This window comes from Corapipo altera, unplaced genomic scaffold (genome assembly GCF_003945725.1).
Source record: "Corapipo altera isolate COAL_440 unplaced genomic scaffold, ASM394572v1 22, whole genome shotgun sequence".
Lineage (NCBI taxonomy): Eukaryota > Metazoa > Chordata > Aves > Passeriformes > Pipridae > Corapipo > Corapipo altera.
Genome location: NW_020884886.1, coordinates 2,981,211 through 2,995,307, shown reverse-complemented (window position 1 = coordinate 2,995,307; position 14,097 = coordinate 2,981,211). Strand labels below are relative to the sequence as shown.

The following is a 14,097-nucleotide window of genomic DNA, read 5'->3' as shown; positions in this document are numbered from 1 at the left end:
ACCCTTTTTTTTTTTCTGAAACTTTTTCAATGCAAAAATGACCTTGGTGTTGCATAGTGAGCGTGTTGGACATTTTTGTGCTTGCTGTGGATGGTTTTAAAGTGATTGATTCTATAATGGTTCACTGTGGAGCACTAACAAAGTCGTATTAGTCCTACGGTTTTGAATTGCTTTTCTGATTAGTGATGACATCAAGAGTCTTCTCTTAAGATTTTAGTTGTTAGAGGAGATGACTTCCAAATCACAGAAGAGTGATTTGCCAAATGGTGTTCTGTTCCTACATGGAAGGAAATGCCTGTTGTGTTTCAGCTCCTTTGTCTTTCAGGCATCAACTGCAAAGTTTCTGCTTTGCTGTGAACTGAAATGGAATGTACTGTTTGTATTCCTTTGCTCTAAGTTCATTTAAATTGTGTCTCTTAAGGGTCAGAATTGATGGACTTTGCCTGACAGAATCCTGGTCCTGGATGTTCACTCTTGTGTTCTGGGTAAACTGAAGCTGGTTTGTCAACAGGTCTCTTGCCCTATGGCCAGTAACTTACTCATCATGTAACCTGAAGAAGGAACATTATTCTTAGGATACTGTGAACTTTCTTCCTTCTCAGCTCAGAGAATGTGCACGGTGGTAGCAGGAAATGTTTCATTAACAACAAATGGAGGGTAATTATAGAGTGCTGTGTGGAGAGGTTAAACTGACAGTAAGTGCAAATTCTAAGCAGATCTGAGCAGCAGCAAAAGGAAACTTGGACAGCAACTAGATTTCCTAATAGCTGGTATGCATTTATGTCCAAAATAAAAACTCTGTTTCTCTGTTTTTCTTCTTAGCTCTAAACAATGTGGAGCTGTAGAATCTTATGCTTTTCACATGCTGTTGGGCATCTCTACTTATTTTCCTTATTCACCATGAAAATGCCCATAGCTGAGATGAGAATCAAGTCAGTCATTTCACTAAAGTGATAGTGATGAATTATGCTTGGTGCAACACTGTACAAAACTGTGTTTCTGATGAGTGAAACATAAAACTGAAAGAGGAAATAGAGAGAAAAATAGGTGCCTTTTCAGCCAGTTAATAATCCCAGATCTAGAATCACATTAAAATGACATTTTGCTGTGGCAATTGTTCTAATTTACTTCAGCTGTTCAGCAATAATTTCCTTCACATGGAGAGACTGTTCAAGAACAAAGAAAAAGAGTGAAAAGGGCTCTTCCAGAATAGCTATTGGGAAACAGTTATGCTGAAGAACTGTGCTGGTGGTCAGTTTTTCATGAAGACAACCTGTGTATACTCACTGGTTGCATCTCATTAAAATCACTGCAGAAACTGTCACTGATCCAGTTACTGGTTGAAGAAAAGTTGTTTTGTATTTCTATTGGTTGTTTTTCATACTTGGCTATAAATACTTGGTGATGTGCCAATCTAACCTGCTCTGCTGCAGTGAAAGCCATTTTCCTGCAACTTTAAGCCCAAAGGGGAAGCACATAGCCCTGTAAGTAGGATGCAGTAAAGCATGATGGCAGATATTTTTCATTTTGTGTATGTGTTTGGGAAATGAAATGTCTTCAACTGAGTCTTTTTCTTTGCTTGTACATCTTCTGTCATTCCCTGCTTGTTTCTGTCATGTTACAATTCATGCTTTTGTGACTGAATCACTAATACCCGTGATGGTAACAGCAGGTCATGTCGGTAAATTATAAAAATTGAATTGTATCTTCAGTGACCAATTGCATGGTCAGTCCTGGCCAAGCAGCAAAGGATTCCACAGCTGCTAACTCTGGGTGCTGCTTTGCCAGATGGCAAAGTTTCTAGTAGGATGTGTTAGAACAAATCCTACAAAAACCTTCTTATATGGGATAATATAAACAGGTATACCTCATTACTGCCTGATTTATCTGTTTGGAGGGATTCTACTTTGATTTGTGGAGACTTTCTGGTTTAAAAGAAAAAAATAAAAAAGAATATTTTATCTGGAGTTGCAATTGGTCATCAGGGGATAATTTGCCAGAATCAAATCTTACATTGCACCGGAGACATCCAAGACTCCGGTCTGTAAAAAGCATGGCATTCCTGCTAGAAGATGTTGTTGCATATTTTGTATGTTATTTTTCCTGAGAAATCTCAGCCCAAGCAAAAGGAAGCCTGCAGGCACTCAAATTTCTGTAGAGGGATCAATTGGCTAATCATCCTTTTTCTTCCCTCATATATGGAAAGATAGTGAGGAGAAATATTGTGGTGTTACATGAAGACTCAATAGAAATCAAGCCACTCTACTTAAATACTACTTCACACCTTACATCACACAGGATATACAAGAGAAAAGAGTGTTGACGTAATGTTATAACCAGAGGACAAAGTCATGCATGCATGCAGCATATTTGTCCTGTGGTACATAAACCTTGGTGCTAATTTCGATTTCATACATACTCTTCTCAGTGCTGTCACTAACACCTCAAAAATGCTGTGTTGCAAGCTCTCAAGCAAGTCTGACATAAGGGTAAGGAGAAGGAAGAGGATTTAGATCCTCTTTGTTTTTTCAAATGTATTTTTCAGTAGGCCTCAACTGATACTCTTTGAATGTGACAGAGAAAAGTTTTGGGAAGATGGATTTGTGGAAGGCATCTAGAAGAGACTAGCTATAACTGCACTGAGCAGCTGCTCTGCAATCATCTCTAGCACACAGGTGAATAAATATACACATTTACAGAATCCAAATTCATCAATGCACTTTCCAAGGTTAACTATGATTAAGTTGCAGAAAGAAAAGAAAAACTAATAGCATCTTTCTGTTATTGGTGCTTCCCTGACCCACGTGCTCATTTTGTGTGCTACACTTACTCTGGCAGCAAAGGTCACTTAAATTCTGTCACCACATTTTTCCACCCACTCAGTAGTGCTGTGATGAGGGTTTGTGAGGCTGTGTTGTAAAGCAGTACAATGAAGTAACTAGGGCTAAAAATAAAGCCCTTAGCCAACCCCTTTTGCTCTGTGCCAGTTCATTTCATCTCTGACAGTAGATGCTTTGGATTAGAACTGAAGCATCACTCAGAGTAAATATAAGCTGCTATCAGCACTATGGGAAAAGCTTCAGCCAGTTTCTAGATGAATTTTTATTATTTTTTTAAGTTCCGTCATTGCAATTTTGATGTTACCCAACTGAACGTGTTTGTGGGACAATTTTGTCTAGCCTGGTAACTTTGCATTTGAAACATCTATCCAGGGAATAAATAAGATGAGAAAATGGAAGCAATGTTTTGTCTTCTGGGCAATGTCTCTGGCCAGGGAATCTAAGTGATTCTGAATTGCAGCCAAAACTCAGTGCTGGAGAATATTAAGCAGCATAGAGTTATCTACATTTGTAGAAAATTTTTTAATAATTTAGGGCAAATAAATTTCAACATGACCCTCAACTTGACAATGTAACTGTAGATCATTTTATTTTAACTCATGCTTAAAATCCTTCTGAAATAAGCCTTAGTTAATGTACATGGCACTGGTATTACATTAATGCAGCTGCAGCTGTAGAGGTAATTATGAGATCATTTGCATACACAGTGTAGGGTCCTGGATTGTTTCCCACTGATGTCACGGGATGTTGGGGCCGCTGCGAGTGATGATTTTGGAACTCAGCCTTCCTCAATTGCTCCTGCCAGTGGAGCTGTGCTGCTGTTAAGGCAAAAGTACTAAAGTACTTTTCACAGTGGGGAAGAATTTAGGCAAGATCTCAGCAAGATGACAATGAAATGTATGATAAGGAAAGATAGGAGCCATACTTGGCTTCAACATAACCCATGTACAGTCATTGTCTCTGGCTTTGGATAAGATTCATTGGGTTGGCTGGAAGAGACTGTGTGGTAGCTAAAGAAATTTCATCTTCATAAAGTGCATTTAAATGAAGGGTTTCAGAAGGACAATGGCAAATGCTCCCATGAAACCACTCTGAGTATGGAAAAGCAGTTCTTTATGTCATACTAGAAGAAAGGCTAATCTAGTGTTGAAAGGCAATCCGTTAGGACACAGCTTAAAATTTAAAGAAGAAATGTCTTGATTTCACACAGGATGGCTGAGCTGTAAAACTGACATAGCTGTGACAACAGTTCCACAGAGTGTAGGGAAAATTTGAGTTGCGTTTAGGTTGTACCATCCTCACCACAAGGGAAGAGGAAGTTAAGCTACGATTCTGACGATTTCATTTGATGTTTTGCTGATCTTTAAACAAGACACCCTGATGCAAGCACTAATAATCCTGCGTGATGATCATAATTTCACTGAAACTTCTTTTAACAATGTGTTTTGGCTGCTTAGGTAAGCACTGCTTATTTTCTTTGTTTTGTTTATAGTTAGTCACCAGTAATTCTTGAGCTGGATTTAAAAATCTTATGGTCTATTCACATCAAATACACTTGTGTGTGAGACAAGGAGAATGTTAACTATATTTTCATAATGCTGAAAGCACGATTAAAATGCATGGGGAGTCAAAAAGCATTTTCACAAAGATATTGTTATAAAAAAAGTGCAGAGGAACACATTGATGACTTCAACACCCAGAATTATGTTAATTTAATGCAAGCACCATATTTCTTAGGCCTTCTGACTTGAATATTTTTTATGACAAACACTGAATGTAGAATTCTAAGATGTTAATGATGTTTTGTTTTAGATAGATACTGAAATGCAAAGCAGGTAAGGTTTCATGATTCTTATTCAATACAAATTGCACTGTATAACACTGAAGGTGTTCAGTATAAATTAAAAAACGTAATGGAAGAAAGGGAGAGATTAAAAGATTAAGCAAGGGCAGAAGGATTTTTTCAGTGAGATTTTTCAGAAAAGCAGTTAAGTCACGATATGGAAATGTGGATAGCACAACTGTATTTTAAATGACAATCCAAATGAACAGGAAAACTGAAATTACTGATCATTTCTTTAACACTTGAACAGCTTCCAAGTTGTCATTTGCGCTTAATCAATTCTTTCCCTTATTTTTTCTGCTGTTTATATTACTCCTACACTGTCTATATTGTTCTCTGCAAGTAGTCGAGCATTGTGTTGTGAAGAAGATAGAGATGCCTAACTACTTTAAATATGATGAATGTGTGGCTTTTTCTATGGACAAAGGAGAAAAGTTTCTCTGTATATTTCTGATAAAACTTATCAAATGCCATTTTAGGATGAGATATGGGAAGAAAATCATGCTGTTTACTCTCATTATGAGTAATTTTTCACTTTAATAGTATAAATGTTAGAAAAAAGGAAATTATAATTCTTCATGCAGCATATGAAACTAATGATCTCAGCAGTCATGGGGATAGATTTGATAGGATTAGCACTTTCGTGATGAGCATCAATGCCATTAGAATGTAAATAAAGTTATCTGATATCCCTACAGTGGTTTCACTGGAAGAAAATGTTTTACACAGTATTACAGAGTATCTCATGTGTCACTCACTTCACATGTGGACAGTGAGTGAGAGATTCAAAGCAGTAAAGAGTAAAAAGTTTGATTTCTTGTGATACTGTCCGAGTCAGCCTTAGCTAAAAGCTAGACAACACAGCTGATGAGAACAACTGGGGTCTGCATAGCATATTGTATACTTGATAAATGAAGGAGGTGAATCTGATACTATGAACTACTTTTCAGCAAAAACTTAGTGGAAGAAGTTAAAACTAAATAAAAGAACCCACCTGTAAAATGCTGTACACTTGTCACTAATTAGAAGCAGTGCAGGATAGGAACTCCTACATGGTGACAAAAATTGTAGTGGATTTTTCTTTAATCTCGATGAGTTTTTTGCTATTAACTAATGAATCATTTTGAGTGACTCCTTTTGGTCATTCTTTATCTGGCAGATAGGATTTAATATCCTTCAGACTCAATCTCTTTTTATAAAGCTTTTTGCTGAAAGTAAAAAATATGTTTACTATCAAGTACACATAAAATCTTCATTTATTGCACACAAACAATGATGGAGAACTTTAACACACTAGATTAAAAGTTTACTTCAGCCATAAAGTAAGTGCCATCATTGAAGGGAGAAATGGATAGTAACTAATCTTAAAAACTAATGTCATATTGATTTTACAGCATTAAAATTATTTTAAATACAGTTGTAATGACAACTGTTTGTTGCTTTACCCTTTAAATCTATATGTATTTCTCCACTAGCTACAGGTCCCAGTGATTTAACAGTCATCCAAACACCAACAAAAATAAATATATCAACTGGAGACTACACTGAAATCACCTGTTTTTGGGAAAAAGATATTATTATGAGGTATAGAGTAAGTTGGTATCTTGTTAGTAAAGCAAACATCACTGAAAGTGTATCATCAAAAGTTGTCTATGTGTCCAACATCACCCGTGAAAACAAGGATGTGCTGTTCATAAAATCTGCCAAAGTAAATGACACTGGATTTTACTACTGTGAGGTGATTATTGAAATACCCTTCTATAAGAAACTATGTGGAAATGGGACAACAGTGATTGTTGAAGAGAAAGGTAAGCTAGCACGAAGATATGTGTGCCATTTTACTTACCATAAAGATTCTTTAGTTTGAACTGTGTTATGCATTTCCTGCTTCTCCCACATCCGTCCCTGAACACTGTGGATCTCAGGATGAATGAGACAAACACAAAGAGGGCCTGAACAACTCTTAATGGCAATTGACTTAAACTCTCTGCCTTAATATCCCCTGTGTAGTATTCGTTTTCTTCTCTAAGGGTTTGGTAATAGGAATTATTACTTAAGGTTTACAAAAAAGCTTTGCAGCACCTGTATGTTTCATACAAGACCCAAACACCATTCCTCCTCAGAAAGTTTTTTTAGGGTAGATGTGAGACACTGACTGAATCTCCCATGTAGTAACGAGGGGCTGAAACAATCACGTGGTTACTCTGTTCAGTTACCTGTACCCTTTACTAACTTTTTTATTTTTTTATTATTTTAATATTCTTAATAAAAAGTGATAAATATATCAATATGGAACATAGAGCAGTATGGGCTCTATAAGGATTTGTGTCCATAAAGTTGTTGTCACAAACTTGTTTCTATAGGCTGCGTGTTTTACAGCAGTCATATGCTAACATTTACAGGGGAGCAATGTGAGGTCTGAATTCCGAATTAAGCTTGTAAAGCATTGATACAATTAGTATTCACCCACAATTAAAATCTTCAGCAATAGGACTGAGATCTGTTTCACCTTAAATTATTAAAAGAGTGTGACATACCCAGAAAACAATTTATCTCGCTTCTGTTGCACAACTGTCTCAAGACACCGTGCATTACTTTTGGAAGATGCTGATCTCTACCTCTCTTTATATCTCTCAACAGTAAAGATTAGGGGACTAGGTATGACTAGGCCCTTAACATTGTCAAACATCACTTGTATGGTCAAGTCACAGGAAGTAGCCTTTCCAATCATCCAACACAGTTCAGTTTTGGACAGTATTTTATACTGTGAGTAACTGGTAGTCCAAAGGGAGGCACAAAAATTATCAAAGATTTAGAAAACATCAGTGATAGAGAATCAATGAAGTAGTGTTCAAAATGGTGGGAAATTAATATAAAAGGCTGTTATAGAGCTAAAAATAATCTAATCTCTTAAAATGAGGTAAGAGATCTTATCTCCTACTTAGTCAAGTACAAGCAGAAAAGACTCACGTTAAACACTTGGGAGGGAAAACTGTCAATCTGCAGGAGCTATAGGAGGGACTGATGTTACTGTTCATTAGGCATGCATCCCTCAGGAATGATGAACTGACCTTGCATTTGAGGGGGGGGGGGGGGCATAAGATTGACTCCTGAAGTAATTTTTAATTTTAATTGTTTTGTGTGTTTTTTGCTATGATGATGTTCTTTTATTTTACCTTTGAACAGTACATAACTTTAGTTAAAAAATATACTTGCAGAAGCTGACTCACCGAAAAAAACAGATTTGGTAATATGGACCATCATTCCTTTCTTAGTGGCAGTGGGAGGTTTGTATCTTTGCTACAAAAAGAAACAGTTCTCCACACTCTCTGGTGAGTGATAATATTTCCATTTACACATATTCTCTAAGTTAGATGTTTGTTTTGAGATGGCTGGAGAGGTGCACTCAAAAGGTATTTCTAAGAGGAATTTCAGTGTATAACTTTTGCTCACCTGGTCCTGGTCTGCTGGGGTGCCTTGAGCTGAGGGGAGGGATCAGAGGCACAGCTTGTAGTTCAAGTGAGCGTTCTTACAACCACTTGCCTTCCTTATTTATCTTTCTAAGGAGAGAGTGATCACTTAGACTGAAGATCTTGACCTGGCCAGGGTATTGGAGGATATCAATTCTAGAAATTTCTTACTGATTTCTGACTGAAAAAGTGAGAAACCAGAACTTAGCTCTGCATCCTAGTCTTCCCTCTTGGTGGTGACAACTGGAAGTGACATCTGAAAGACTCAGCCTTGGAGACTTTGTTCTAAGTTATGTTTTTTTAAGCTGTGATTTATTTTTTTTAATTATTAATTGGAGGAAAGTGGGGGGGTTGCAAAATCCTGACATTAAGAGTGGAAGAAGTCACAAGAAAATATAGTGAATGTCAAGGGTACAGGACAAGTATAAATGTAGGACGTCTGCAGACAGAGGGCACAGATCAGTGACATAACTTAAGGCAGCCTTAAGTAAGTAAGCTTACCTGAGTAAGTAACTGTAGTGTGAATATTATGGTTGCAGTGTGAGGTTTACTCAGCGTGTGAGAGGTCGGGGATACAGGTGGAATATCTATGACTTGAGATGCAATTCAACCTGCAGATTAAAAAAGCAGGGGGAGGGGATTTAAACAAGTGAAATCCCTGAACTCCTATTACAGTCACTGCAGTTGACACAGGCAGCTGTGTAAATTGACCCCGTGTAGGTGTCTGCTTAAGGGTGAGCTGATCAGCCCTCTTCTTTCGTGGCACAAACTCTGCTGAGCAGCTCTCCATCACGTAAGGGGTGTTCAGGAGGGAGGGAGGGAGGGAAGGAAGGAAAGAAAGAATTTAGGTTTCTCATTGTCATTGCTGTAAAGGATATAGGATAAAGTAATCAAGTGAAATCCATTGTCTGCTATGTATTGTTTTAGGCAGTAAAGGCTTTGCAAGTTGCATTAACTTGGTGATCAGCTAGACAGACCTGTGTCCTCCTGCTATTTTCAAATTACATTTTAAAAGATCCTTGCCTATTTTAAAGGGGTATACTGAGGTCATTTTTACATGGCTTCATATTCTGAGAGAATTTTTTTCTGAACTTTAATTTGACCCTTCTAATACATTGGAGGGGAGGGAAAATAGTAAATAACAGAATCAAATATATAAAGGAAGTAGAAGGGATCTTGGGAGGTCGTCTAGTACAATACCTTGATTAAAGCAGGACTACAACAGTAAATCAGACCGGCTGAGGCCAAGTTTAGCTGAATCTTGAAACCCTTCAAGGACAGGCCTTCCACCTGGGTGCACGTTCCAATGTTGCACTACTCTCCTATTGAAGAGAGTAGTAAGCTACCCACATGTAACTTATTTAATTTGCAACCTGAATACCACTTCAGCGCCTGTCATCAAGACTGGCTATGCAAGATCTCTGCACTCTTCATTTCAGTGCTTTGTAGAGCTCTGGTAGAGTCTGGTGTCACTCTGGAAAGGGACAGTAAGCAAGCACTGACTATAACTTGGTTTGCTAAGGTGCTGCACAACCTCTTGTGCTGACAGAAAGGCATGAGGAGGAACAGATGCTTGAGGTTGCAGAGCTTCATGGGAGAAATGAATCTACCAGAGAAGCAGCTGAGGAAAACTCATCATGTAATTCTGCTGAATGGGTAAGTGGTTTATAAAAAGACTCTCGCTATGAGAGGGCTTTCAAGGTGAGGCACTGAACAGAAAGCACACGACAACCTGCTGTTCCTAGAACAGCATCTTCCTACACACTGAAAAGGTTTAAAGAAAAAAAAAAGGTTTTCTTGCAAGAGACAACACTCAGAAATAAGAAAAGAGAAATTCATGTAGTTAGCAAAGTATTGACTTCTGTCGTTATATTTAATGACACCCTAAAATTTCCTGGAGAAGAGAGCACCAAAAAGCAGAGAATATCAATATAGAGACTGAGTGAAAGAAAGAAGTGTAGAAGTAGAAGATGGCAATAAAGTCCCTTTCTGTATAACTGTATATGAAGCTCAAGGGGCCTTGGACCAGCTTCAGCTCGTAGGGCCATTAGAGCAGGGAGCGCTTGCTGAGAGCAGGTAGCAGATTTCTGCCAAGCTCCATTTTCCAGTCAATTATTCATGTTTCAATTACATTAAAACATGAAGTAAGCAAGGGAAAGAAGCCCTAATTTAACCCTTGCATAGGCAAATACAACTTCCATTGCAGTCAGCTGGACAGGCTTGGGCAAGCCACACAGAAGTGATGTAAAAGGCTCAAGCCTGTGGTCACAACTGCAGTTACTGAGCTTACAGATTCCTGAATTCTCCTGTTAGAAAACCTGTCTGCAGCCTTGATTTGGTCACATTGGGACTGAAGTCATGGTGAGAGAGACTATCAGGACACAGGTAGTGAAATAGTAATATCTGTCTTTTATTGAGCAATAGTAATCATTCTAAAAAAAGAAAATGTATACATGGGAAAATTCATGCTCTATAATAACTAGATTCCCACTGAAGGCAAGAGACTTGCTTTTACTGGAAATATCATAGTGGAAAATTTTAGGAATATGAGGCATGAGATGGTCTGGACATAGTAATAAAATATTTTAATTACTAGCTATAAAGGGATAACTCTTCTACTTGTTAATATTTAATGAAAATATAAGAAAATAAGATTGAGAATAAGAAAGCAAGCATCCTAGGGGGTGCAGAGTGAAAAGTTCATTAGTAACCATTAATTGCTCAGGGTTTGTATGGGCAAGATTCTTCCAGAGGCTGTGTGAAGGCAATTATAAACTATCTTTTGTAGTTGCTTTACAGTTTAGCAGCTACCAGCCACAGCAATATGTCATGATATGGATTCAGTGTCTTCTTTCATGTAACAGACCGTTTTGCTATTTTAGTGAAAGCAGAAAGAGTGGTTTCATAGTGGTATAATTTTAAATGTTAAGGCACAATTGGATCTTATAAATCGTTCAGGAGATCCAGTACGTTAGTAAAGCCAGTGCATAAAAAGTGTATGGACACTGTATTTCAAATAAATTAAGCCAGTAGTGGTTAGCAAATATTATGGTGTCTCTGGAACTGCACTCATTGCCTTTCAATTGTTTGCAGAATATGGTCAGCTTAATTTAAACTTTCTTTCTGACTGTGACAAAGAAAGTCTTTAAAAAGTTTGCACTAATTTTTACATTGCTTACCCTTTGTTTCCTTTTTAAGTTTGGAAATTTGCTGAACATTCTGGGTAGGTTTGGGCATCATTTCTAGAACAGCGAACATGAGGGTTCTGTCCGCCCCTGCAAGGCTATTTACAGTCTCATGCTTTTTTTCCAATTCCTGGGGTTGTGAAGGCAATCTTGTATCACAGCAATTGAACCAAGGCATGGATTTTATTCTCGCCTGTATCGTGTGTCACAACAACACTGAACAATTAGGTCAGGTGACAGTACATAGTTCTAAGTGCCTAACTTAAACTGAGAGGGAACATCTTCATGGCAAAGCTGGCTCCTGTAGCTGTGCTTTCCCTATACAGCATTTTTCTCTGCCTCTCGAGAATCATCCCATATTTCCTCAGCTGAGATGTTTAGGGAGTGTTTCCCAGACAGTTCTGCCAGCTGCAGGGGAATTTGGCCCTTGAGGGAATTCCTGCAGCAGTTGATGACTTTTTCATCAAGTTCTGCAAGTTCCAGCCCAAATCTAAGCACTGTTGTAGCATTAATGCAAACTTCCAGCTCATGGAAGCACATATAAAGCTCATTGTTGAGAGTGGCTCTGGTTGTGCAAAATGCATAGAATCATAGTCCAGATTAGCTGGCTGTCCCTACCATGCCTCCTGTTTGGCATTCAGCTAGCAGGTACCTCTCTGTGCTGAACATGGTTCATCAAAACATGTGAAGAGAAGCTACTCCTTCATGACTCCCACCTTTTTATTGGTTTATGCCATGTCAGCTTGAGAATTTGATTTCCTATGTCTGTGAGCGCAGATCTTTGTGCACATTTCAGGCAGATCTTTAGTTCTCAGGTTTTGCTGAAGGGCTTACTTACAAGTGTTTAGGAAATGAAAACAGGGTGATATCTGCACAGTCCAGAATAGCATCTGAATACCCCAGCAGTGTGCTAGTTTAGTGCCTGAAGAGAGCATCCATCCAGAGGGAAGAGTAGGATAAAGCTTTTGGGAAATAGCAGAGTTAAAAGATTAAGGGGATAAAAAAGCTTTCCATTTCAGATTTCTTAGAATCTTGTCTACACTGGAACTCGACATCTTTGGTATTCTAAATAAGTATTTTGTGTCCATTACCTAATTAACTAAGAGAGTCGAATCCAAACATATAGGAAGGCTTTGCCTTTCAATGTTAGTACTGAGACACTCTTTCCATCTGAAATTATAGCTCCATGGCCTGTGTTTCTTTCTGTTCCCTGCTGTATCTTGGATAAAAGTTCATTTTACATGTACTTTATGGGTAAAAGTTTTGACTGGAGTTTTCTGTGCTTTTTAAGGCTGTGTCTACGCTTTATGAATCACTTGAATTTTTTTGCAATGAATCAGGAGGAGAAGATGACAAATCCACTGTGACTATTGTATCCAATGCAGCATGTGAGCAAATCCCACAAACTAGGGCAGCTGAAAACTCTAGAGTGAGACAAGGATCTGCCATCTACTTTGACATTCAGAACTAAATCATAAACAAAATATGGCTAAATAACTATGAAACTGAAAAATATGATAATTTGCTGCTGCAAGATGGATTATATGAGTTTCCTGTCAGAAGCTTGTCAGTGGGACAATATAGAAGAAAAAAGGTTGTTTCCAAGCAGTTTTTGAATGTTTTGTCACGAACAAAACATTCTAAAGGAGTCTGTGAATTTGGAGGGTATGTCATTTAGAAGACTGTCTTCAACTCTTCCTCTGGTGTCCAGAAATAATGACATGTGCATTACCATACTTTGAAAAATCTTCTGGACTGAACAACATTCTCCAACAAAAGCATTTCTTCAGGAAGCCCATGTATGAGCAGCAGAAGGTAGAGAAAAAATATATATGATGGTAATCATTTGACCAAACAGACACTGCTACACATAGGATAGAGTCTGGTCTCTGAAACTGTCATCACTACTGACCACATCCCAGCCAGAGTGGTATGCCAGGAGGGATTATATTCCCATGGAAAGAGACTGTTAGTGTTAATTCATTCACACACTTGGAAAAGTCTTCCAGAGAAAGAAGTCTCCTATGCACAATGAAATACTAGGTTTAAATGAAGCTATATATGTATTATTATTATGTATAATTATTGTCTAACTGATGGAGGAGGGCTGCTTGAAGGAGATGGGGGTGTTAACACTTGTTCCACTTTTGCCAGCTCTAAAACTTTTTTAAAAACTCACGGGAGAAAAATCGAAGTTGAAAAAGTTAAGGAGACCTGCAAGCCAGGTCTGAACAGAGGTGAAGAGTATTGACAGCAAATCTAATGGCAGTTGTCTTAAGGGCTGCTGAATACCAAGAGTGGACATCTGAAATGTGAATTTGTTTATGTACCAGGGTTATGTCATCTTCTGTTAATGTTTTCTCAGAACTTAGCTGGAGGTTAGAGTATCTTACCAGCAGTTCAGGAAGAAACGACTTCACTGCTTAAGAGATTTTTACAGTTTATACCTGTAGTAGTTTAAGTAGTTTATACCTTTGCAGTAGACAGAAACTAGCTTTCCCATAACCCTTAAAAAACAGTTTGTGTAGTCTCAATGTGGGGCTGACTTGCTACTAAATATTTGGCAACAAAATCTTTGTGGCCATACAGCATAGCTCATGGTCTGGCTCTGCCTATGCCGGAGTGACTGCAGTTCACAAAGCTACCTCTCAAATTACTGTAGCTTGGCTGTGGCTCACTCCGTGGTGTGGATCCTCTTTCCTGGCTTGTTCTGTAATCTGCCCTGAATCCCCTTCTGCAGTAAATATCCTACTGTCATA

General features: G+C 38.1%; 1 protein-coding gene across 1 annotated transcript; it reads left to right on the top strand.

The window, feature by feature from the left end:
- Positions 1–4,201: 4,201 nt before the first annotated feature.
- Positions 4,202–13,762, top strand: LOC113946904. Its single transcript, XM_027642930.1, has 5 exons — positions 4,202–4,297; positions 6,159–6,491; positions 7,902–8,015; positions 9,676–9,809; positions 12,630–13,762. Exons 1-5 carry the CDS (start codon positions 4,246–4,248, stop codon positions 12,807–12,809), a joined length of 813 nt encoding a protein of 270 aa, XP_027498731.1. The 5' UTR covers positions 4,202–4,245; the 3' UTR covers positions 12,810–13,762.
- Positions 13,763–14,097: the final 335 nt, after the last annotated feature.

Bases quoted from the DNA above. Each gene is read 5' to 3' on its own strand.
- LOC113946904 (XM_027642930.1), top strand. From the start codon at position 4,246: ATGATCATAATTTCACTGAAACTTCTTTTAACAATGTGTTTTGGCTGC. The intron at 4,298-6,158 runs GTAAGCACTGCT...TTTCTCCACTAG, and splicing joins AATGTGTTTTGGCTGCTTAG to CTACAGGTCCCAGTGATTTA. The intron at 8,016-9,675 runs GTGAGTGATAAT...TGGTTTGCTAAG, and splicing joins ACAGTTCTCCACACTCTCTG to GTGCTGCACAACCTCTTGTG.